Source organism: Anabas testudineus, chromosome 14 (genome assembly GCF_900324465.2).
Source record: "Anabas testudineus chromosome 14, fAnaTes1.2, whole genome shotgun sequence".
Taxonomy (NCBI): domain Eukaryota; kingdom Metazoa; phylum Chordata; class Actinopteri; order Anabantiformes; family Anabantidae; genus Anabas; species Anabas testudineus.
This window is the reverse complement of record NC_046623.1, coordinates 10,526,481-10,551,595: the sequence shown is the minus strand read 5'-3', so window position 1 is coordinate 10,551,595 and position 25,115 is coordinate 10,526,481. Positions and strand designations below refer to the sequence as shown.

General features: G+C 40.8%; 2 protein-coding genes across 2 annotated transcripts; one reads left to right on the top strand and one right to left on the bottom strand.

Moving 5' to 3' along the window:
- The first annotated feature begins 7,946 nt into the window (after positions 1-7,946).
- LOC113170346 (uncharacterized protein C11orf87 homolog) lies at positions 7,947-10,068 on the top strand. Its single transcript, XM_026372414.1, has 2 exons — positions 7,947-8,235; positions 8,650-10,068. The coding sequence occupies exon 2, from the start codon at positions 8,748-8,750 to the stop codon at positions 9,123-9,125; it is 378 nt and encodes a 125-aa protein (XP_026228199.1). The 5' UTR covers positions 7,947-8,235; positions 8,650-8,747; the 3' UTR covers positions 9,126-10,068.
- A 3,586-nt stretch (positions 10,069-13,654) lies between these two features.
- Positions 13,655-24,880, bottom strand: mybbp1a (MYB binding protein (P160) 1a). Its single transcript, XM_026372563.1, has 27 exons — positions 24,704-24,880; positions 23,896-23,991; positions 23,637-23,720; positions 23,468-23,542; positions 23,215-23,322; positions 22,848-23,038; positions 22,511-22,678; positions 22,264-22,381; positions 21,777-22,066; positions 21,565-21,675; positions 21,340-21,465; positions 20,996-21,202; positions 20,529-20,637; positions 20,265-20,358; positions 19,661-19,821; positions 19,229-19,354; positions 18,846-19,037; positions 17,902-18,075; positions 17,577-17,734; positions 17,245-17,379; positions 16,982-17,072; positions 16,256-16,387; positions 16,078-16,146; positions 15,810-15,923; positions 14,876-14,977; positions 14,648-14,772; positions 13,655-14,439 (listed from the first exon to the last, which is right to left on the bottom strand). Exons 1-27 carry the CDS (start codon positions 24,878-24,880, stop codon positions 14,094-14,096), a joined length of 3,879 nt encoding a protein of 1,292 aa, XP_026228348.1. The 3' UTR covers positions 13,655-14,093.
- Positions 24,881-25,115: the final 235 nt, after the last annotated feature.

Below are 25,115 nucleotides of genomic sequence, written 5' to 3'. Positions count from 1 at the left end.
TAGAGGGAGGGAGAGAGGGAGGAAGACTGAGAGGGACCGCCTCCAGACTCAATACAACGAGAGAGCAATGTCAACAACTGGACAAACAGGTGAAGTCACCACATCAGTGACTACTAAAAAGGGACAGGACAAGACTTTCAGAGGACCAAAACATCCAGACTGAGGCTGTCTGTCTCTTCTCTGCCCCAATGACAACAGGCTGGATGGATGGAGTTAGACACTCACTCCATCTGTCTTTCTGTCCTGCGTTTTGATCAAGAGCAGTAGATCCCTCCTACTGCCCAGTTGGCAGTGACATGCAGGAATTTTAATGCCCTCTCATATAATTTATCATAACATATCCTATCGGTTAAGAACTAATTTGTTCATGCAAATTTTAAATTTGAGAGCATAAATTATTCATTTGTGTGCAAAAATGATCTTTCCCCCTCCACAACACCTGTCATGCTCAGCAGAAATGAAGAGCAGTTTCCTGACACATTGACCTATACCAACTCTTACTGTATGTGAGGATACACATAACATGAAGCGTGTGTTTATTTGATTTTATGTTGTTATTTTAGTATTTATTTTAGTATGATCTGACTAAATATTCCAAATGCACAAAAATATTTTCAGCTGAGCAGCTAAAACACACACACAGTCCAAGAACCAGAGAAGGACGACATCAGTCAGAGACTACATGCATGACCTGTGCCTGTCTAATGTATTTCTGCCTGAGCTGTTCAGTGAAAATAATGAATGATTTAAGGCTGTAGATCTCCAGTGGATTTACATGGTGTATGCTTCTACATTGTGTAGAGACTTGAACATGGCTAAGAATTAGCATGAGACAGCTTGATGTGCTTTTTTGGTCCCCTGTGTCAATTTTACGTACAATTGTTTTCTGGTAACATCCCCACAATGTAAAGTTTAATTTAATTGATTTCACAATAAAGGTCTGATAAATGGAGCATCCATCCATTATCAGAACCGCTTTTCCTCTCATGGGTTGCAGAATCCATTCCCAGATGTTGCTGAACGAGAGGCAGAAGACACGTGAGGCAGGTCACCAGTCTATCACAGGACTGACATATAGAGACAGACAACTGCTCACACTCACATTCACACCTATGGGCAATTTAGAGTCACCAGTTAACCTAAATGCATATTTCTGGAGAAAAGACACAGGGAGCACATGCAGCCAGCTGTGAAATGACAGTGTTAATCGCTACACCACCGTGCCACCACACAGTAGGAACAAGGTTTTTTTAAAACCTTTTCTGAGCATTCAGTTCTGTAACCCAGAGCTGTTCCTCATAGGTAAACAGTATTCACATAAATGTCAGTGACAATTCTCAGTCATCCAGGTCATGATTATCCCGAAAATTGCGGCTCAGTGGTAACTGGACTTGTTTTAAGTACTTTAAACAAGAACACTGAGCAGCAATTTGAGCTTTTCACAATAAACTATTTCTCCTTTGCTCTAAAATGTCCAGTTGTTTCTCCTTTGTTCCCCATATGAGGATTTTGGTTATTCATTATTGTAACATTTATTTCTATAATTGTTACCCTCACAGAGGTATGGAGCTTTTCACACACACCTTTTCCATCTGACCACCTACAAACACTCAAATAGGGGCAATTTAGAGCTCAGCTCCTTGTCTATGGGTTGTGGGAGGAAAGTGGAGTGCCTGGAGGAATCCCACACAGACACGCAGAGAACATGCAACCCCCACACGGAGAGAATCAGTTGCTTAGGAACAGAATAGTTGAGCAACTGTGGGTGTGATCACTTCTGAGCAAGGTGTGGGTTTTATCCATGTGTGTGTGTGTAAATAGGAACAGGGCTCCGCTAGTGCTATTAGTGCATTAAAGTGGGCAGATGTTACATACTAATCATGTTACATCTGCCAGCTGAGGAAAAGACTGTTATAATAATGTCATGTGAAGAATTTGAGGTTTTATTAAGTATATACAAATTAACCTAATGACTGTTATTTTTACAATTGTTTTTCAGAAATACAATTAGAAATAAGATTATCTGCATGTCTGCTCTCCTTTTGGACGTGCTTCTCTTCACTGACTGTTGCTGATGTGTCTTTGTTTCAGGACAAACTTAACTTTAGTGCCTCTGCTTTTTGTTTTTGGATCCTTGAAACCTTTACTAAATTTGTCACAGGTTGTCTGGATGCGCAGTGTCTGCAGAGATTTGTCTGTGAGGAGGAGACTAAAATTTTTGGTGGAATTCAAAAAACATTGCGTTTATTGTTTATCTGTAGCAGTATAGATTTTTAGCTTTACTATACTTGTATAAATGTATAATTTAGTAGCATTTTAAGTTAATTGCAAGAACGTCTATAATACATATTCAACATTGTGAAGATAATAGCATGCTTCAAACGAAGTGAAGTCAGTCATGTTTGTAGAGGCTAAACATCAAAATGTTCAAAATGTTTATAACATGAAACTCAGTGTTATTAAGGCCGTAATTTCCATTTACTGACTAGAAGAGTAGAAAGTGTTTTCTTACACCGGTGGGAGTGAATCTATTGGTATCATAGAAACAAGAAGTGGGAAACTCACACTATTCGATGCACAAAAGAGTTACAGAATGAATACTAATATTGATTCTCTCTCTTTCTCTACCATAGGTTTTTGGTGCACAACCAACTGCCACTGTGTGAATGTATTCAAGGAGAAACAGACAGAAACATTGTGCTATTCTTGCACAGGCTAATGTCATTCATCATATTGTCATTAAAGATTTTTTTGTATAGTGAAAAAAATATGGTTAAAATTGAAAGGAGATGAATGGTTGCTTAAAACCTGTAGTCACCTGTAGTCCTGCAGTTTGTTTTGGCCACTTGTGTCACACAGGAGACAAATGCCAAACTGTATGAGTAGTGTTAGCAGCCATTAATTTTTCTATTTCTATTTCAAAACTAATCTCACATGCAAGGAAGTGTAAGTGAAGTGGGACAGAAAAGTGGATTTGATTGTGCATGTTCATGATGTTGTGTCCAGCTACTGTAATTTCTCCCTTTTTTAGCAGAGAAGAATATTTTAAGCAGATATAGAAAGAGTTCACCTCTACAGATAACACTCCATGTTGCCTAGCAATTAATTCAACATCTATGGCTTAGTTCAGGCTGAGGACCATGTTTCCAGTGTTTACTGTCACTGTCCAATAAAACCACAATATTTTACACAACTAAACGGTTAACAATTATTTCTTTCAAGTAGCTAATCCTCATTTGCAAAATGAACTAACCAAGCAGGTTTTATGTCTTCATTTAGGATGCCAAAACATAAAACCCTCATAAAAATGCCCATACTTTGTCACACACCAATTCTTGGTGACAGGGCAATCATTAAGAAAAAGAAAAATCAATTTGTGGAAGACATTCCCTCTCTGTGTGTGCAAAAACCTCATTCATTCTTTCCTAAAGCCCATTTTGCCGTGCACAAAAGAAAAGTTGGTATGTGTGTGTGTGTGTGTGTGTGTGTGTGCATGAGTGCATGCATGGTAAACCGGCTTTTGTGCAATTCATTAGAAATTCTGCTGACACAGACTTGCAGTGAAAAGCAGTGGTGTGTGTGCATGGAAGGAATATCAAGAGGATTGTTTCTGCCTGGAGATGGCCTGGAGCTTTAAAGATATCAGCTCCTTCATATGAAGATGCATAACATCTCACACACACCCCAAGTGGACAACAGTGTGTGCATCAATATATGCTTAACATTCAGGCCCACAAACTTTTCTCATTACAGTTAATAATCCAATTTAACACAAGCTGCAGTGGCAGTGGAAGAGAACAGTATGACTCAATAATGGGCAGACACATAATCTACAATGTCAGGCAGAAAGAACCAAATGTAGTTCCAGTCATAGTTTCAGTTTATAATGAAAATATAAATCGTCTATAGAATAGAGGATTTTGTGGAACTACCGTGTGCAGATCCATAAAGACATTTGAAGCTGCACCAATCAAAAATGTTATATTAACATTTGATTGAATTACTGTGTAATGTAAACAGTGTTACTCAGAGTTATCATTTAATCCTGCAGTTTCCATCAGCTAAAAAGTTTTAGCATCTTTTTTTTTTTTCATTTTACAGTCCACAGCTTTATTGTTTGAAATGTGCACATGGTTGGTTACACTCACACCGTGTTCCCAGCTTAAACTATGCTCTGCTTTAAACAAATATTTTTCAGCATAAGCCAGAGACTCAGGAGTTGATGGAAACCTTAAGCTAAAACAGATTGATTATTGGACTATGATTTGCCAGGTGGAAGAAACACAACTCCAAATGAGATGAGATGATGCTTCAAATGTGCACTACTGAATACTTTTGTATAAACAAAGAAAATGTGTGAGTTGTAGTGGTGAACCCAACAGAAAATTATGAACAACTTGCTTACGAAGCAAGAAGCAGTGAGATAGGGAAGGGTGCTACCTGCTGATACACAACAGGCAGTGTACAGTGTGCATAGGTGTGAAATTGGACAGGAATTAAACTTCTTTTTCCAACTTTTTTTTATTATTCTTCACACAGCTACTCCTTCACATTTTCAAGTGCATCACCAAGAAAAGCCTATTAGGACATATTGTCTTTTTGTGTGCATTATTTCTATTTCTATAATTTATCTTGAAGAGACTGCAAAGACACACAAAAGACAGTGTTTTTGGACAGAGCTCAAGGAGGCTGTAATGCAGGCCAGATGAGGCCACTTTGCCAATTTTCCTCACCTCCAAGTGAGCAGATACAAAAATTTTTACCTTTAGAAGTTGCTGGACAACACTTTATCGGAGGCCTTGGACTTTTCAAGGGAATAGAAAGGATATTATTTTTCATGGCTTCTATTTTTAATAGTGTTTATTTTTCTAATTATGATTATTTATATTGACCTCCAGGTTCCAGAAAAGGCATTGATTTGGGAATCATTTGTAAAAATATTTAACTTTTCCAGTCTAATGTGGGTCAGTTTGACCTGCACAGCTGAGTGGGTCTGTATGAATATTAAAATAAGTGCTATAATCACTCTCCATTTAACAGCCTTCATATATCTGCTGTGCTTTAAACTGTGCATGAATAGTTGTATAAATCTTTCAGTGCACACTCATCTACAGTGAGTTCATCATCTAGGGACCCTCACTCTCTCCAAGGTCATTCATTTTTCATGGAGCCCCGCTGGTGGTGGAGTACTTCCAGAACTAGGGATTTTACTGTGAGAATCTTAGTGGTACAAGTGGTGAAATTCACAGAGGCTTTTATTTGATTGAATGCCTTTGGTCAATCTGTTACTGCTGCACACGTCAATGTCATGATCCACTCTGAGGCACTATTGAGCAAAGACATTAGAATTTGTAGATTACTTAAACAAAAATCAGCATTTTAGACTAAAATCTAAGGCCTATTCATTTGAATTAAATTTTTATAGACCAAAAAACAATGTGTAACACAATTACATTTATTAAATTTAACTTATAGTTCATAAGATAGTGTCACTATCAGGTTTTCTTTTGTTGAGAACAACTGTGAGGACAGCAGTGCAAAAATAGATAACCTACACAGCATATGTGACAGTCCTGTCCACCCTCAATACCTCAGATAGATACATCACACCGTGTTTTCTCTGGAGACTCTGCTGTTGTGGTATGTATCAGCAGGGACTAAGAGACTGAAAACAGAGGTGTTGTGTAAAGGTTTGTTCTGTGCTGAACCATCTGCAGCTCAACACCACTAAGACCAAGGTGTTGGTGATGGCCTCCCCTGTGCCTGGTCTTCATCAGACTGTGTAGAATAGGTTAAAAACTGCAAGTACTTGGGAGTTCACCTGAGAAATAGACAAGACTGAGCAAGATCACTGATTTGACTGTACTTCCTGTAATGGCTCCAGTTGTTCAGCATCTGCAGCATCTGCGATTTGGGGCTTTGTTTTCGTTCAATATCGATCTTCTTGTCTAGCTATAGAGTTGATCATTTGCTGGTGGTCGGTGTCCTGCTCTGCTCTTTGATGTGCTGAAGCAGCAGACTGAGAGCAGCTGACACCAACAGGATCAACAAACAGGAACGTCAACAAGGTTGGCTGTGTCCGTTGGGAGGTTGATTTTCCGATGAAGGTGTTAAAGAGGAAAACACTGAGAGTCGTTTTCTAAATGACATCAGTTGACTAATAACATTGAATGGTAATGGGTTTTCGCTCCTCGGCACAAGAATAAAATCTGGCCAATTACTGTTTGACTTTATTACAGATATTTAACGTCCATGAACATGAGCAGAAGTACATTCAAGTTACAAAATAATCTATGAAGAAAGTGTGGCGATTTGAGCCAGCTTCAGTGTTTGTCTTTTTTATTTGGACGCAGGGATAATATTGGTCTGAGTGCAGCCTTAGGCAGGATGGGAGTTACATAATGACTTGTTGACTGCCTGCATCCCATCAGATGGCACACTGCGAGGCAGTTAATGACTCCAGTTCACACATTACGGGATGCAGTATGTTTATGTGTTAAAATGTTACAGCTAATTTAACTTCGAATAGACATCACAAAGATTTAATCAGATATTTGTTTTCTGCTGTGTTCACAAAGCTGATTTAATCTGTGTATTTTAGAGCCACATTTGAGTAAATCATAGGAAAACAGGGTCCGTCAACAGTAGGCTAGGCTACCTTAAAAAATCTAGTTTTTTTAGCAGGTTGTGCGTACTCCACTTTTCTAGGAAGAAACCTGATGGAATTGGGGCACACTATAGGATTCAACAACTGCATGTACAGTCTGAGACCAAGAAATAATGATACTGCAGACATGATCAGTAAGAAAACGAAATAAAAATGCATTTTTGGGGACATATAATATGTTTTTACAGCACTTCAAAGCATCTATAGGTCAAGGTGTGGCCTCATTGTTGAAACGTTTCCTCCTTGTCCTCTCCTTCACCAACACTTCTATATTTGGAGTTTGTGTCACGCAGTCTGCAGTAATCCTTCAGTCAGGGAGGAGCTGAACTCAGTTTGATGCTGAACTAAATTAAAGGTTTTCAAACTTATTTCAGGAGACTTTCTGTAAAAGATTAACTTGCTTCACCAAAAGTAAAAGTGGTACACAAGCAGTTTTAATGTGAAATCACATTTGTGTTTAAGCCTTTTGTAGAATATTTCTTTAATTTCATACTGACTTTAAGTAAAATGAAAATACCCAGCCTGCTTTTATGGATTTATGACTTATCAGCATCAGTCAGAAAGTCAAAGTTTGATCTGGAAGAAACTCTGGGTGGATACAAGGATGACTTTGCAGTCTAATTTTTGGATTTTTTGAGTGCAGTTGAATAAAATCTGTGATTTCATGAAGACCTTACTGCATTTGGCATAAAACTTAAATAATAAGACGCTTAGAGCATATAATATATTAAACTAATGTCAGTTATTAGAAGAGATGTGTGTCTGTTAATGTGTGATAAATATACACTGATGTTTTCCATAATGCCTCATGAAAGCCCTTCTGCACAAAGTTGAGATGTAGGCGTGATGTCTAGAATTAGACTTTCTACCAAGTTTTCTATAAGATTGGAAAAAAGCTACAAACTCACACATACTTCCTATACATAGTTTGGCCCAAATGAATCTATGACATCTGGACGTGATCCACAATCATTATAACAGGGTTTCAAATGCTTCGGATGGTGTGTGTTTGCAGCACGACTGACCACACCCTCAGGAATGCCAGTGGTTATCGATCAGTCTATAGGCTACTGAAACTATTTCCTGAACTCAGTGTATTTATTATTTAATTCTAGTAAGAACTAATAAGCATGTTCAGATAGTGCCATTGGAAGGACACATGAGAGCAGTGGGGTGTTGGTGATAAAAAAAAAAAAAAAACCCAGCTCTGCCAGCTGACTGGTCTACGGGACCTTTTAATGCAGCTGCAGCTCTTCATTCAGATGCTGAGTGGAGCAGACCAGAGGAGGGACGCTGGTCTGGGAAAACCAGAGCACAGCTATTTTATAATCGCGTTTTAAAAAACCCACTTTGATGTAGCTGGACTTGTCGGATTTTCCCATTACGTAGTGTTTAGCTGGGGAAGCGGAGCTGGATGCAGACTGAGCGGATTGCGGCAATAAAAGCGTCTTGGATGATCGGCGCCCAGCAGCAGCATCACATTGTATGAAATGCGTCACCGCGATCCAGTTTTAGCGTTTATCGACTCTCCGCTCACGGACTGTTCCCTCTACTGACAATTTCATCAGGTAAGAATTCACTATTTCCTCTGTTTTATTCAAATATAAAAGCCTGAGATGGAACAAATGCCGACGTGATCTCCTGCGTAAAGCTGACATTGTTGACCTAAAATGCTGCTGCGGAGTGCGGGAATATGGCTTTTGTTAAGCTGCTTCTAGCAGGCCTGCACATTACAGTAGATGTTGTATCACCAGCCCAATCCTCCATTCATAGAGGGTCCGTTTTATTTTATTTTTTTTATTACCGGACAGCAGCATGATGTTAAAGGTTGTCGGGATGTGTCCAACACTGCGATTTGTGCGCACTTCCCGTGTTAATTGTTTGTCAGAGGTGTGATGGAGGTGGCTCGGGCCGGTTAATGAGGGTTGGTGGGCGTGTTTCTGCTGGAGGAGCGACTCTCATGTGTCTTCTTTTCGGTGCAGGTAGCCACATGCGCTGGCCGGTGTCACCGCGCTGAGCCCGGAGAGCACGCAGGGTACTGGGGTCAGAGAAACAAGAGTGTCCGGCAAAGGTGGACCGGATGACAGCCAGAACCTCCGAGGACTCCGGACTGTCGGTGCCGCTGCACCGCTGTCACGGGCTCTTCAAGGCCAACAACGGCACCTGCGCGGAGCAGCTCAGCCTCTTCCCGCCGTTCTCCTCCACGCTCGCGCTCCTCGTGCTGGTGGCCGTGCTCGTGGGGATCGTCCTCGTTTCCCTGGCAACGTTCCACTTCCACAAGAGGAAGCTCCGGAACAGGAAGATCCAGCGCGCGCAGGAGGAATACGAGCGCGACAGTCGCAATCCGGCGCGCGCCGGGGAGCCCGCGCGGCCGTGCGTGATCGTCCGCCCCGCGCGATGCGAGGCGAAGCTCTCGTGCGGGGCGGAAGAGGAGCGACAGGCTCCTCAGGACTGTTAACTTCAGGGAACGAGACTGTGGAATAAACAGGAAAAGCAATAAGGCACAAAGAACTCCCTCTCCCGTCTCTGCTGCTTGTAGATGACCTAGAAACCGTAGGAAAAAAAAGAAAAAGAAGAAGAAGAAGCAAAACACTGAGCAGAACATTAGTCTAGAAAAGAAATAACATTAGTGGCACATAGATTAGGTATGTGGGCGCACATACATTAGTATTTAGCCAGCTGGTTACTCCTTATGGGACTGTATAAACTATTTGCCTGCTTTGACTTTTGGACCTCTTCCTCTTCCCCCAGCCTAAAACGCTGTTTAAACTTAAAAGATGTTTAAACTTTAAATCCTCCCTGGGATGTGACACACCGTTATGTTAAATTATTAAGAGCTGGTGACACAACACAGTCCATAATGGCTCGCTGATCTTCCTTGGCATGTCCTCTGACACACTACCAGTACGTAGTTAGACTATAATGGATGTTGTGGTGCTGTTAGGCAGTGCAAAGCTGCATATAGGCTATACAAATGGCTTATTTGTTTGCGTAGTATTTTTCCTTCAATTAAGTGACTTAGCATATTTGCATAAAGTACTGTCCTCCAATGTCTAATAGACATCTGTAGGTAGCTCTAGTTAGCCTAACAGGATGCAAGACTTTTCGCTGTAGTTATGCACATTGTTTTCTTTAATGTGTCAGATAGTAAGTTTTAGCGTTAATATAGTATTTTCAACTTTGAGTATTTATAATGTATCCCTTGACATGTGATAAATCCTTCCAACAAAGGGTTGCAGTTAAACCCACTCTTGTTCTTTTTTTTTTCAATCCTTCATATTGTATCATAGTGGACCTAATAGAAATTCAGTGTCAGTGACTACATGCATTCACTGTAAATGTATGCCATTATGAGAGCTGGAATGTTTTACAGTAACATCATCTTTATGGAGTTCATATAATCTGCCTTATCAAAGGAAATATGTAATATTCAAAGTTTATAAATAAATACATTATGTTAATCCTTTCAATGTGTCAGTAACCTTAAACATTCGGAGGCTCGGACCATTGACAAACCTGAATCTACCTACGTTCCCGCTGTTCACCCAGTATAATACAGTAAAAGTGACATCTGATAATATGCAGATACCTGAATGTATGGATTTTCATTTTGTCCACCACTCCACTAGACAAGTACAAATGACCTTCCCAGGGGAGATCCATAAAATGTACACGGGCTCTGCATAAGTCTTTATAGCTTCCAAAGAACCACACTGCTGACAGTTTTATAGTATATAGGACCATGCAAGCTTCATGTAATGTAGAACTATGACTATCAAATGCACAGTCAGGTCCACTGCACATACCACGTCTACTGTATAGACCCAATCAATCATCCAGTGTGATTTATTGGCATGGAGATTATCTGTAGAAGTACCATTCTTAATCTCAACATCTCTCAGTAATGGCGCCACAGCATGTCTTACTGGAGGTCAGTGGACGTGAATCAGCCAGTGTGTTGGCCCGGTACCAGAACACCATGTTCCTAATTGTCCCCAGCAAAAAAAAAGGCCTGGGAATATGAAGCAGTCTTTGGCGAGTCTCCAGCACTGGAAGACGTCCGACTATCTTATCTCATTGGCATAAGTGCTACAGAATGAAACCATTTACCCGTACAGGGGAACTGGAAGAAAGTCAGTGAAAGATGCATTTTACATTTAAACATGCTTCCTCCAGGAACATAATCTTTTCATCATGAAAAGCAGTCACGACCAGACATACCTTTGTCCTCCAACATCCATTACACCGAACATACATTCAGTGTAATGGACATAACTTTAAAGCTACCAGGTGGTATTAATGCTGTGGCTTATCAGTGTCGACTTAAAGTCTCGGGGGATGAAGCACCTCTTCCAATTTACGGTGGATGAAAGATGAAGCTGGCTGCCTGACAGTGGCAAGGAATGAATGTTGTCAATGGCAAAGAGATGGATACTGGCAGGTAGAGATGGATGGGCAGGGGAAAGTGGCTAGTAAACTGAGGGATTAATGAGGGTCAGTGGTGGTCAGTAGCTACTGTAGGAATGCATCGAGGTCAGTGCTGGGAGTTGATGAAGGTCAGAGATCAGAGGTTGGATATGGATGCGATGATAGAAGTCATTACTCTGGGAGTGCTGTTATTTATTGTTGCACATGCAGAGTAGTAGATTGAGAGCGACGCAGAGGGGGAGACTTCCTTGTGATTTTTAGTTTGCTCTGGGAATAGCCTAGTTATTGTATACAGCCTAATTTAGAATTAATGAGGACAGTTTTCAGGGTTTTGTTCTCCCAGGAGATCTGCTCCTCTGTGCTGCAGAGATACTTCACAGGACGTGTTGGGTGGACGGCCGCTAAGTCAATTAGATCCTCCAGGGCTGTTTATTATAGCATTATTATGGTTAAATGTGTCGCCTCAGGTAGCTACTGTTTATTTAGTACAATTTATTAACATTTTAATAGAGCTATATAATGCAATAAAAACACATGTAGTTAAATATGATGAGCAATTATGCTTCCAGTGAATAAACCCTCTGAAAAATGTTATTCAAAAGCTTTACATATGCAATCACCTGGGCTTTACCCCCGCACTGAATTTTCATGTTAACCCTCTATTGTTAAGGCTCTAAAAAGTGATTTAGGAAAAGCTCTGAGGTTTTGAGGGACTGTCTCCGTAAATATTTGGGGAATCTAATCTGTTGAGCACACACAGTATTCATGGTTTTTCTTCTCTTTTGACTCTGTTTCAATACAATCATTGACATCCTTTTATTTCTACAAAATGTAAAGGTCAACCTGTGCACACTCGAGACTTGCTTCATTTGGCAGTCTTTGGTTTGCTTTGCCCCTTTGCTCTAGTGTCTTTGTTGAACACACACACACTTGCACTTCTTGCTTCCTTTGGAAAAAAAATCAGCATTATTATAAAATATACAGTATGAGTTTTGTAGACTGTGATAGGAGACATGGAAGAAAATGGGTCCTTTAAATTATTACTGCACAAACAGGAAGATTTATGCATGGCAGGTAGAGTATTTAACAGAAGAATCTGACTGTGCAAGACTTGGGCCTCCTCCAAATAGTGGTGGAACAACTCTGGGTGTTCCTACAAGGCCTGGCAAGTAAACTACTTGGTCTGCTAATTAATGGGTTTCCGGTTGCGTTCAATATAGAACTAACACTTGCCAAACTGCCTGCTGTGGAGCATCACAATCCAAAGAGCCACACTTTAACAAAAGCAACATGGGTGAAGACATACACTGGAATTATTAACATTACACAGTCCATGATATCATAAGCCCGGAAATTTTTACAGTCCACTGAAAATGTTACACAAGGTAGAAGGATGAATCAGGCCTGCATTCAGATACCACTTCCGCATACTGATGAGGCTTTGCCCTCGACTTTACAGCTCATTCTGATTATTCCACAGAGCTACATTAGCAGATTGGTTGTGTGCTTTATATCTCAACTCAGAGCGACGACAAGTGACAGTTCACTGTCAGAAAGAGAGGACACCACTGCTCCTGCTCTCACCTCTGCTGTCACGGTTCGAGGCAGATGATTTGTCACCACCAGTGTCTGTTTAGATGCTTCATTACTGTAGGTTCAAGCTGTGGCTGTGAGGTTTCTAAAAAAACTCAGACAAGTACCTCCACTGCTCGGTAGAGGAAAGAAAACAGCAAGATGTAATTTTATACAGACATTCACAGGACTTGCATCCTAAGAAAGCTGGTGGTCTTAATTGTTGGTTGTAAATGGTCACACTCTATCTGTCCCACACATATTACATTTTGGTCCCAAGTTAGAAGGAGAGTTAATGGGAATGTGAATGCAAGCATAATGGTGCTGAATTAACATCAAGTTAGATTTTTATACACATTCTTCACTGGACAAATCTTTAATTTCACCACAGTAATTCGTTTTCATCCATTTGACAGCAAGTTAAATAGAAATCCTCTGGTGCAGCCTTAAAAAGACCCAAACATTGCTTAATATAAAATAAAACTTTACATTAACTAACTTACATTAGCAACACAAACAAGCATAAACCACAAAACCGACATACAGTACATAAAGGAAACGTTAGTGAGCTGAAAAACTGCAGAGTACTGTAATAATTCCCTTTGGCTTTGTCACCATGAGCGACCTCTCTCACACAGAGCAGTTATGGAATCTACTGTTAACATAAAAATATTGATTGGAGCATCTTTAAGATTCCCGTCATGTATTGCGAGTAAATGGCGCTATTGGTCCCATAGAACAAATATCACATTTCTCCTGTTGATACACACCTCTGAAGGTTCCTGCAGTGGTGGGAGGCTTTAAGATGAGATTACTAATAGATGGTGCTGCTGCCTGCCTGACATTCACGTAGATTTATGGCTGTATGGCTTCATGTCCCATATAGTAATCAATTTGTGTGACACTGCATCATTTTTCTGACGGGTGAATTAGGGTTCTTTGTGATTGCTTACCTCAGTTTACAGCACAAAGGCTTGCAACGTCAAACACTGTGCAAAGGCTATTAACATTTATTAGGAATATTATGCAATGGAGTTGCATTTCTGTCACTCCACGTGACACAGAATAGTGAAATCTAGTTAACAGCATGACAGTATAAAAACGTCAGGATAGACTCAGGCATTTCTAAACAAATTATACAGTTCTGTATAAAGGTTTTAGGAACCTTAGATATTAAGATTCTTTATTACATGTATTTCCAGAAAGATTAATGAATTTATTGTTGTAAATTTTAATTGCAGTCATCCATAAGAAAATACTCTTAATTCACTTTCCAGACATCTGAATGTTTCAATATGGAACGGTTATACTGAAACCAAAAGTAGAATTGGCAGCAAAGTAAACAACATGGAAACAGACAAAACAGCCTCTTTAAAAGGAAATTATCAAAAGCTTCTTTGTGTCCATTTAAATAGCAGTGTCCATTTTACATTTGCCCTCCTCCCACTTTCTTCTGTTTGGGTTTCTTCTTCTTCTTCTTCGATGTCTTGCTTTCAGACTGTGTCTTGCTCTTCTTGGCTGGGCTGGGCTGAGAAGCAGTTGCGCCGTCGGCCGGTCGTTTCTGTTTAGTCTTCTTGTCATGCTTCTTTTTGGCTTGTCCTTTGTCTGCTTGTGGCGCGTTTGTGGAGGTCGAGTTGTCTGCGGCTGGCTCTAAAATAGGCTTGTTGCGCTTTTTACGCTTTTTTGTTTCTGGTAGAAAGCCCTTCTTCTTCTTGGGAGCTGGCACTTGTTCGGGCTCCTTGTCAGACTTTGTCTTCTCGACTTTAGGTTTCCTGTGAATATGAAAACATGCAAGGTCGACATGATGGTTTTAATACACAAGAGGAAAACTAGATGCTCGTGTCTGCAACAACATCATAAAATAAAAAAGGTTGTTATATCACAAATCCTAGTTCAACTCACAAGTACTGGAAGATTACGAAAAATTCACGACCTGATTTATTATGCACAGACAAGCTCTACCAGAGCACTATAACTCACATGACTCCAAAGTGCTTCATCACAGCCCAGTAGGTATCTTCCAGCTTGCCAGTCTTTTTGAAAGTGATTATGCTGGTCAGGGACTGCAGGACCTTCTGAAGGGGTTCCAGCTCCACAGACAGCTTCTACAGAAGAGCGGGCAGCAGGAGCAAAGTCTTAGCCAGGACTGAAAACACATCAGTTGCTCCCCCTCATGATCGCACCCCCCACACTCACAGCCAAACGTACCTGCTGGAGAACAAGCTTGACCAGGAACTGACAGAGTTCCAGGGTTTTCACCACCTTCTCTTTCACCACTTTGCTTTCAGTTGGACCAAGCTGCTGAAGACTCTGAGAGAAAAGGTACAATAAATGGTTTGCTTATGTATACAGTGCCCTCAATGAAACCTTTTTAAAGTATTAATGTAGCACTCTTCTTCTTCATGGTACAGAGTCCCCAACTGGACCCATAGTCAGCAGACTCCTATGCCACCAGGACGTGTAAACTATAGTATATCATATTGTATGATATAAACCAATATGTAATATTTATATACTGCATATAAATGGTAAATAGTGGCACTTAAAGTAGAGTATTACCCAACACTCACACAGCTCTGAAACACTGCATGCACAAAAGTGCTTTTTATTACAAAGCTCTATAAAAAGAAAAGACTCAGAAATCAAGGACTGGTGTTCTAACATCTTACGACAACAAACTTTTATGGGGTTTGGCTGTTGTCTGGCAGATCTGTTTCTCTCTGGGAGGAAAAACATGAGGCACTGCGGAGGTGAAGTGGTTTGGTGAGGAATTGTAGAACCACATAATCATGCTTGTCTTTACAGTCGGATGTCACAAGGACACACAGAGGACAGCGAATGCAGTGGTGGCTCTAATCATCATTTATCAAAGCACGATGCAATCTCATAAACCTTCAAGAACAATATAATTAAAATTTCTACACGCCTAAAGGATGTTGGTGTATGAACAGTGATGTGCGGTTACAACACAATGCTGTCTTGCACAGAGAAATGTGACTTTTAACCAGTTCAATAATCTATGAACCTGTTTGTTCAAATGTTTCACCTACAACTGGACTGAACCTACCATGTTCAAGCTGTTGTATTTCTGTAAATATGTTAACTGAACAACAACAACACTTCCTAGACTGTGTGGACTTACCACTGCCAGCTGACCTGTGACCTTCACACAGAGCTCCGTCCACTGAGGTCCCCTCAGCAGCTCCTGGACCTCCCTGCTCTGCATCGCCCGCAACACCAACACACATGCTTGGCCCTGAACACACACACACACACACACACACACACACACATAATTTACCATTATCAGTAAGTTTAACATAAATCTTCCTGGTTGTTTTTTGTGTTTAAGCAGGAACAACAACCCACTGTGTAAATGTCCCTAAGCAGAAAAGGGATCAAATCTTTACCTGTTGATGTTCTCTGACCCCAGATATGATGTGCTGCACTGCTGTATCTACAAGGCTCACACACAAAACCTGAAAATAACACAAGACCGGCATTAAATATTACCAGCTGAGACTCCCTCTGTCTCCATGGTTTCCTGTACTAATGCGTGTTCTCAGGATGACGTGTAGCTGTACTCACTGGAAATCTGGTGAACAGGTCTATGAACATTTGAGCAGTCAGAGGGCTCTTCCTCCTACTCATGAGAGACGTCAGAGCCTCTCTGAAGATACTGGAGACCCGGTCCACATCCACATTCCCCATGAACCTCAACTGCATATAGAAAAGAACAGACCACACACTGTAAGAGATCAGATTTTCTGGCATTACAGTGAAAATATTCACTCAGTAGGAGAGGCCAGCCAGGAGTGATGCATCATTAAGCAGGGGCTCAATATAATATGGAGATCATTTATTTATTCAAGTATGTGAATAAGTAAATGTTACTTTAATGATGATAAAAATTGATGAACGTTACTTTTTAGTAACGCTCTAGTTTCAGCTCTTATATGGACAATAATAAAAATAAGGAAAAACTAGGAATCTGTATGAGGAGGAAACTCTAGGTAAAAGCGGGCCAAGTTATCCAGAGCTGACCTAATTCCTGACCCAGTAAAATACAGGAACAGACCTAGACTTTATTTGGTGCAAGGGTGGACACAATAAAGGAGATAAAAAATGCAGCAGTAACCACTTCTCGCCATGTAAATACTTCATTACCATCTTGTCGCTTGTCCTGACCTTGATGTGAATTGTTTCAAGTGACGCTCAATAAATGCTTATTTAAATTTTCGGGCCTGACTTTCTTCTGACTCTGAGATGAGTGAAAACGAAGGTGACACAGAAACCCCTGTATGGAGAACAAACCTCGCTTGCGGCAGAGTTCTCCGCTGTCTGATCCTTTTTGGTCTCGGAAGGAGTAGCTCCTCGCAAAACTTTGACGACATACAGAGATGCACTACAAGGACAGTTCAACATCAGTAAAGAGGTCATCAGTGAACACCTGAGGCATAATTTTTGTAATGTTCACAACACACTGAAATTGTATGCTGATTCTAATAATACACTTCATTGTTTATATTTTAATAAAAATGTTCTACTCAACCCTGTCTTTAAATATTAGGATGTACCTGAAGTAGTAGAGGCAGACAGAGGAGTCTGACAGTTTCTGGGTTTTAGTCATGAGTTTCTCCAGCAGGTCATGGAGCTCCTCCTGTCTGTCACCAACAGTCCTGCAGTAAACTTTGGACCTACACAGCTGATTCCTGAAAAACATGGTAAAATAAAAAGGCAAAATAATAATTTGCTATGAATAAGTAATTGCCGAAATCAATCCAAGCACACCTATAATTTAACTCAATAAGTACATGAAATAAACACAGAGCATGGAGACAACAAACATTCAGTCAGTAACAGACACAGATTCTGGGAATAATCTCAGTCCACAGCTAAAGAGTGTTACCTGAAGATGTCAGCAGTTCGGCGGAGGAAGTCCTGCTCCTGCTGGTCGCTTCCCGAGCTCATTCCTCTGTCGATGATGTTCAGAAGAGGCTCCACCAAACCCAACACAAGTGGGCTGCCGGCCTGCCGGGCCACGAACACCTCAATGAGGTCCAACACCTAGAACAGCCAGACAAAGAAGGGACACATTTGGGGTGTTGGGATATGTAGTTCTTTCTCTTTTGATGGCATGATGCTACAAATGTCCCCCTGCTTCTAGTCTCTATGCTAATCCAGGGCAAAGTGTTTACAGATGGTTTAAAAGCGACATACAGAGGAGGATTTACCTTTATCTTAAAGTCTCGAACAAGAGCCCTCTCTTTCTTAAGTTTGGTCTTCTCATCCTTCTTGGCCTGAGTCTTTTTCTTCTGCTCTGAAAACAGAGCTGCCAGGCTCTTATCCAGCTCCATCATGGCTTCATCGTCCATGTCCTCGTCACTGCTGCCATCCTCCTCTGTGGCCTGAACACACAGCAAAACAGAGGACACCTGGTTCTTTAGCACAACGTCACACTGCATATTTGCTATAACTTGATTATGTTTTATCTACTGTAAATCCTTTGTGCATAAAAGACAAATCAGATAAATTATTAACCTAATGTTGAGCTTTCCAGCTGTCTCTTAAATATCAACACCAATGAACTATAATGCTTGCAAAATTCAAGCAGCCAGGTTACAGTCAGCTTTCTTGAGTAAGCAGATTTCTTAAGAGTGATATAAAAACAGAAACCTGGTTAAAAAGTGCCCAGTAGACATCTAAATAAGTCACTTTAACTGTGTATTTCTTTAATTCAGATAGTTTGCACTGTAAAAAGGAACACTGTGTCTGCCTGTCTGTCGCTCTCACGTATAAAAAAAAAAAAGAAAAAAGCTGTCAGGAAGCGTCTTTTCTGTCTCCATACAGCTAAAATCTGCCAACTATGCTTTTAAGATCAGCCCATGGCAGAGGAGAAATCAGATTACTCTCCTGCTGCATGTCTTCTTGGATTTCCAGTAACCAGGTTTCTTGAGTGCATGTAAACTCATTCACCTGTTACCTGAGAAACCTGGTTTCTTTCAGTAACCTGTTTACTTGAGTATAGCAATAAACACACTGAATGTTGGCATGTTGGCAATTAGCAGGTGTAATGTTTGTCACATCAGTGTGATGTTTACAACAGTTTACTTGCTGTACTGCTGCCAGTACACACAAACCACTGACACCACGATGTGCTGAAAGCCTCAACACCCACCAGAGCATTCTGCTGCTGCAACACCTTCATCAGCTCCAAACGGAAATTTTGGTCCACCTCTTCTTCCATCTCCTCGTCTTCCATCTCCTCATCTTCCTCCTCCTCGTCCTCCTCACCCTCTTCCTCGTCTTCCATCGCTTCCTCTTCCTCGTCCTCATCAGAGTCATCGTCTGATTCATCAGATTTGTCATCCTGGCAAAGCCATAACCACACGTTTCAGGATATCAGTTTGGTCAGTACAAATAAATCTAACCTGACAGTAAAGACATACATGTATAAACCAATTAAAATAACAGAAAACTCATGTGGGACTGGGTAGAAAAGAGTCCAATACAAGAAATACAAGAAATACGATAAGATGACAACCTAAGAAAAGGACCAACCTCCATCTCCTCATCCTCTTCGTCATCATCTTCCTCCTTCTGTTTCTTCTTCCCAGTTTTATTTGTGTCGTCATCAGTAATGACCACAGCACTGTCCTCCTCATCATCCCTCTCTGCGTCCAGGACCTACCATGAAAGGAGGAATAACTTTATTACAGTCACTTATAACACTGGTAGTTTTCTACACATGTGCTAAACAAGTCTACAGTAAATTACAGATCACCTACTTCATAACACTAATTAACACCATATGGACAATTAGCAAACTATACATGTCTCACATCAAAGTGAGAGCAACATCCTCCTGATTTAGCAGTTTCTAAATATAAAATAATATCACAGGTATACACAACTAGCTTTATCCACAAACATCAGTGACAACAGGAAACCGACTTAAATTTGACAAAAAATGATTTTGTCTTTGTTACTTACATCCAACATGGCTGTGAGGGCTCCTGCAGTGACATGAGGACAGATGGACGAGAAGACGGTTTTGCAGACCTGTCTCATATGCCGGCTCGGCTGTGACAACAGCGATAATAAGATGTCCACCATCACCTCCACCCACTCAGGCTCCTCCTCCTGCTCTGTGCCTGCATCACAGAAAATTCACACACATTTATACACTTTAAACGAGTATTAGCTGTAAACGCAACAGCTAATATGTTAACACCCTTAGACAGCTGACATCAATAAATGGAGAAACGGTTGCTTAAATACACATCCAACATTCACACGTTACTTTATCTTCATTATCCGTCATATTTTCAACAAATTAAGAAATTAAAACTGTATCTGCACCATACTTCACTAGTTATGTACAGTGACCACACTGATAGTGTGTGTATGGATTAAACAAACACAGTGTCTTTCTTAGTCAGTTTTAAAGGTACTAGGCACATTTGTGAACTACGGGCAGAACCAGACTAACTTTTTCCCTCTGCTTAAAGATATTTTAAGTGTACTTAAACAATGTCTTTCATGTGTGAAATTAACTGATGGTGGAAACAGCACAAACCTCAGTGTGGGACCTCACCTTGTTTCTTTTTTTTCTTCTTGGTCTTCTTCTCTTGGGCTTTGTCCACACAGTTCTGCAAGTCCTTCATGACATCCAGCAGCTCCTCAGGGGCCTTTAGAAGAAATACATTCATGATTGTTCAAGGTCAAGAGGATTATCCTGCTCTTATTCTTTGCTTTTTATTCTTATTCTTGTGTCTGCAGATTGAGCTTGCTGATCAGAAATTAAACAACAATATTCTGGCTGCAGTTTTCAATTAACAACTGTAAGAGGATGTTGTACCTTGAAGAGGTGCATGCCAACTAAAAGGAAGAGCTGCTGGAACGCTCTGCTCTCTGCTGTTTGGCCTTTCTTTGCTTTCTTCTTCAGGTTTGCCACCGACTCCAGCATGCTGGAAGGAAACATGTAAATTGACAAACTATGTAACTCATACCTTCCTCATTTACTACTCACATTAACAGTGTGAAAAAGTAGAAACATTAACATCTGTCTTACATATTTGGCGTGCTGCCTCCAATTTATTTAACTCAGACATGAACACAAATGTAAATATTACTTTGGTGATTTCAGACTTAAAACATAGAAATGAAAACATAAAATCCAAGTAATACTACTCTAAATTATCCCACTACTCTTGTGCTATAAGCTATAAAATTATAGCTCCATCAGAAGAAAAGGAAGAATTAAGCTGTATCCTGTTGCCTTGACCCTGTCCTACTGTAGGTTACAGAGAAAACTTCTTGTTCTACCTGTCCCAGGCTTGTCTTTGCTCAGGGCTGAACGGCTGGCTGCTCTGGACACTCTTTGGCTGTGTAAGCAGCACTTGGGCGTACTGGACCAGGTGGTAGATCCACATGGTGCCATCAGATGTCAAGCCCAATGCCCGTTTTTGGTTGACAGCTGCACCTTCACCTGTCTCGTCATTGGGCGGTAGGTGATGCATGGACAGGAGGAGTCTGAAGAGTTTTACAGATAGAAAACAGTGATGCTTTGAACACGGGGTTTCTTCCTTCTAATCAACTTTACTGGCTGCAATCAGTGAACAATATTTAAGACACAGCTGTCACAGGAAAGGGAAGATTTCATTTCTCACCCAAAGAAAGAATTGACAAGTACTCCTCTGGTTTTATCATCCAGTGGGACAGAAAGCTTTCCCTTTGTCTCTACAATGTCAGCTGATGCCTTCTTGGCGCTGAAGAAAGCGTGGAAAAACACAAACCTGGAAGAGAAACAACGAAACACCAACTGATGGCCTGTTTTCTTTACACACAACAAATTCCTTCAACCTTCAAATTGCTCCATTAGAGATAGGTCTCACCTGGCCACATCCATGATGAGTTCCTCCTGCTTCTTCACCTGGTGGTTGTCAATAATTGAGGCAAGTCGAGAAACAATCCACTTTCTCAAGCGGAATATAGCGTTCTCCCCTCTGAGGAAGGAAAATCCACAGTTATATTATTTGTTTTATCGCAACGTATTTCTGTTTCATTTTTTTGCTGATGATACTAAAGGTATATACTGTGCACTCACTGTTCCCGTCCTTCGTGACTGTCTTTTTGCTTGCGAGTGCTGAAGTCAAGCAGCTTGTCAAGCTGAGGTTGCAGGAACATGTTCTTTAGCCACTCCATGTAGCCCTGCAGAGCTGCAGGCTGCAGGTGCTGCACCACCTTCCACACCGATGGCACCACGGGGTAGCCCTGGTTGGTCAGTGAGGAGAAGCCCACCATCACTGCCAGCTGCTTTTCTGAATCCTCACAGCCCTGCAAAAAGTCTGACACATAGACGTCCATCTCTGGAGCCAGCTTGAAGCGGTCTGGTTTCTGAGAGACACAAATGATGAATGGGATGGATATTAGTCATCTGTTAAAGGCCACTGGTTGAAGTTGCTATGCAGTCACTTCTCATATGTAGTGAGGCAAAACTGAATATTCAGGGTGTGCAACTTTAATTTAAGTGCATCAGTCAAATATATACCACTGTTGCAGTATTGCTAAATGGCAAATACAATAAAACTGACCTGAGCAGATATGACATGCTCGCCATAGTGCATCATCACCTCTCCAGACAACACCTCCTTCAGCTGGGCCACAGACAGAAAAGGCAGAGCACTGCCGAGCAGACGGAAGCTCAGGTAACTGGGCACAAACGGGGGAAAACCAGGAGGACATGTTAGTAAAAGAAGAAGAAGAAAACCTTTATTAGTCCCACAATGGGGAAACAACACTGTTATAACAGCAGAAGTACATTTTGAATATCAGACTCACTGAGTTGGCCCGGGCTGCTCCTTAAACATGCCGTTGATAATGGCTTTATTCCAGAAGAGTTGGAAGCTGTCTTCCTTCAGAGAAAGCTTTAGGAGGTCCAGGGCCACGGCTGGGAGGACGCACTCCTTCTTCACGGAGCGGGCAGCCATCTTCAACACCTCTGTCAACCTGTTGGAGAACATCATGTTAGAGTTTCAACATAAGCTACTAATCACTGCTCCAAATGAACAGTGAGCCAATTTTAACGAACCGGCTGTACACTCAAAAAGATGAACTAAATTGACTGGAAATGGAAACCTTTAAGAAAACCAAATCAAGTAAATCGCAGCGTTCTTACTTTGGGATGGTGTCAGTGTTGATGATGGTCGAGAAGCCCACCAGCTTCTTAAGTTTCTTGGGTTTGAGTGTTTGTGGAAAACGCTGCAGTGCTACCAGCAGAAGGTGCAGCTGCTCTGGTGTCCTAAACGCTGACGCCAGGTCAGTTTGCAGAGCGCCCAGCAGGACCTCCTCAAACACCTCCTCTGGAATCTAACAGGAGATACACACACACAAAGAAATGAAATAATATATCACAGTTTTAAAACTGAAATTCAGTATCCAAGAAAGATGTAACCTCCTTTTGGATCATACGTATTATAGATATATTATAGATAGGTATAGAAATGACAAGAGATGTTTTGTTAAATGTGTAACTGAGCAGTCACCTCATTGAGGATGTCCATCATGGTCTTAGTGGGCAAATCCTTCAGGTGTTGTCTGTGCTGGCTGAGGCTCTGGAGGAGCTGAACACATCTCAGTACCACCAGTGGCTCCTGCAGTGACACAAGACAGAGCTCAGAGACAGCAACACAGAACAACACTACAGGACTCATTCGCAGAATGAGTTTCATAGAGATTAAAATTACACAATCATTTTCTGACCACTACTATATTAACCGACTGAAGGGCAAAACTTACTTTAGAGAGGCGTCCGGACTGATGAAGGGCGAGAACGCCAAACAAGTTCCCAAACATAGCATTTCTGACAAGTTTCTGAAAAACAGGAGAAGACCTTAACAGTCACAGATATCGTTCGCAAAGCCTTTTGGAGATGACAGAGAAAACAGCACCACACACACAGACTCACCTTTTTCACTGTCTGCAAGTTGTGCTTTTCTTTTATTCTGTCAAATATACTCTGCAGAGAGATGTCTTCAAAGGCACTTAAGACCTAAAAAACAAAAACATATTATCAAGCTAAAGCCAACATATGTTCATTATTGCTTAGCTGCTATTACAATTATAATATTCGTAATTGGTCAAATGTGATTTGCGCATTTGTGTCACAAATACATGAACCTGAAATGTTATTATTGACTGATTCGATATACTGATTGATCTCTCACCTGTCCTAGAGCCAGACTGAATCCAGGTCTTGCAGTCTCTCGTGTATGACCCAGTCCATCCACCAGCCTTTTGAAGGTATATTCCAGCTCATCTGCCTGTAACACACAGAGAGCACCACACTATATTTCACAGCTCCAGTTGCATTCAGTGAAGACTCAAAATGTAGATTTAAAGACTTTAACAGTTTTACGTTATGTTGACTTTGTTTGACAGAAGGTTTTGTTTGGTCAAATTATATTTAGTTTTTTTAAATAATTTACAAACAGTCATATTTTTGCACCAGGTTCTCCAAGAGTTTAATTCAGTCATGTCAGGGGGATATAATGTACTTTATATTTCAAGACTGATTTCACAGGATCTTGTACAATATGATGACATTTTACAGGTAAAAGTACACAAAAGTATTTATTATATATTTTAATCTTGATTAAATCAGTATCCATCTCCACACCGAGACAACATTAAAGTGAACATGTTTACACCCTAAAAGCAAAGGTTCAATAATACAGTAACTTAACAATGACAAGGTAAATTCTGTGTAATAGGTACTTTTACTTCTCTTGCTTAGAGTACATTTGGGTGCCAAGACTTCCATGACATCTTTACTTAAATAAAAATCTGGACATGTAGAAAAGTACTTTAATGATGTTGTATTAATATTTTGACATTATTATATAAACACTTCCCAGTAACTGCTTATTTTACCACTGTATACTACTGATACTACTAAACCAACTTCAGAGCAGTAACGTTACACATGTAGAAGAGCCATGCTGGGTTTACACAGCCTCTGTGACACTGATCTACCTTGTTGTTGGTTTTCAGATAGTGGATCAGGTTTTCCACCGCCTTCAGCCGGACCTCCTGATCCGGTTTGGCCAAGTCCCAGAAAAAGTCGAGGAAGACGCGGTTCTGCTGCAGGATCCCGGTCGGCCGAACCGGCTCTGGTGTTTTAACCGAGACCTCCACCATCTCTACAGACATCTCCTCACACAACTGTACATGCTGCTGCTGCAGGAAAACGTGCCTCGCTGCGCAGTTACTGCTTCCGGTTCAACTTGACTTTTTCAACCACCAAAACTTTATTGAGCAACGACAAACGGGATATTAGACAATAATAATGATAATAATGATGATAATAATAATAATGGTGATGATGAAATAGATAAAATGAATAATGGCAGCATAAAAAATATTTACTCGTAGAGCAGCAGTATTT

Bases quoted from the DNA above. Each gene is read 5' to 3' on its own strand.
- LOC113170346 (XM_026372414.1), top strand. From the start codon at position 8,748: ATGACAGCCAGAACCTCCGAGGACTCCGGACTGTCGGTGCCGCTGCAC.
- mybbp1a (XM_026372563.1), bottom strand. From the start codon at position 24,880: ATGTCTGTAGAGATGGTGGAGGTCTCGGTTAAAACACCAGAGCCGGTT. The intron at 23,721-23,895 runs GTGAGAGATCAA...TTTGTTTTTTAG, and splicing joins TCAGTCTGGCTCTAGGACAG to GTCTTAAGTGCCTTTGAAGA. The intron at 14,773-14,875 runs GTACGTTTGGCT...GCTCTTCTGTAG, and splicing joins TCAAGCTTGTTCTCCAGCAG to AAGCTGTCTGTGGAGCTGGA.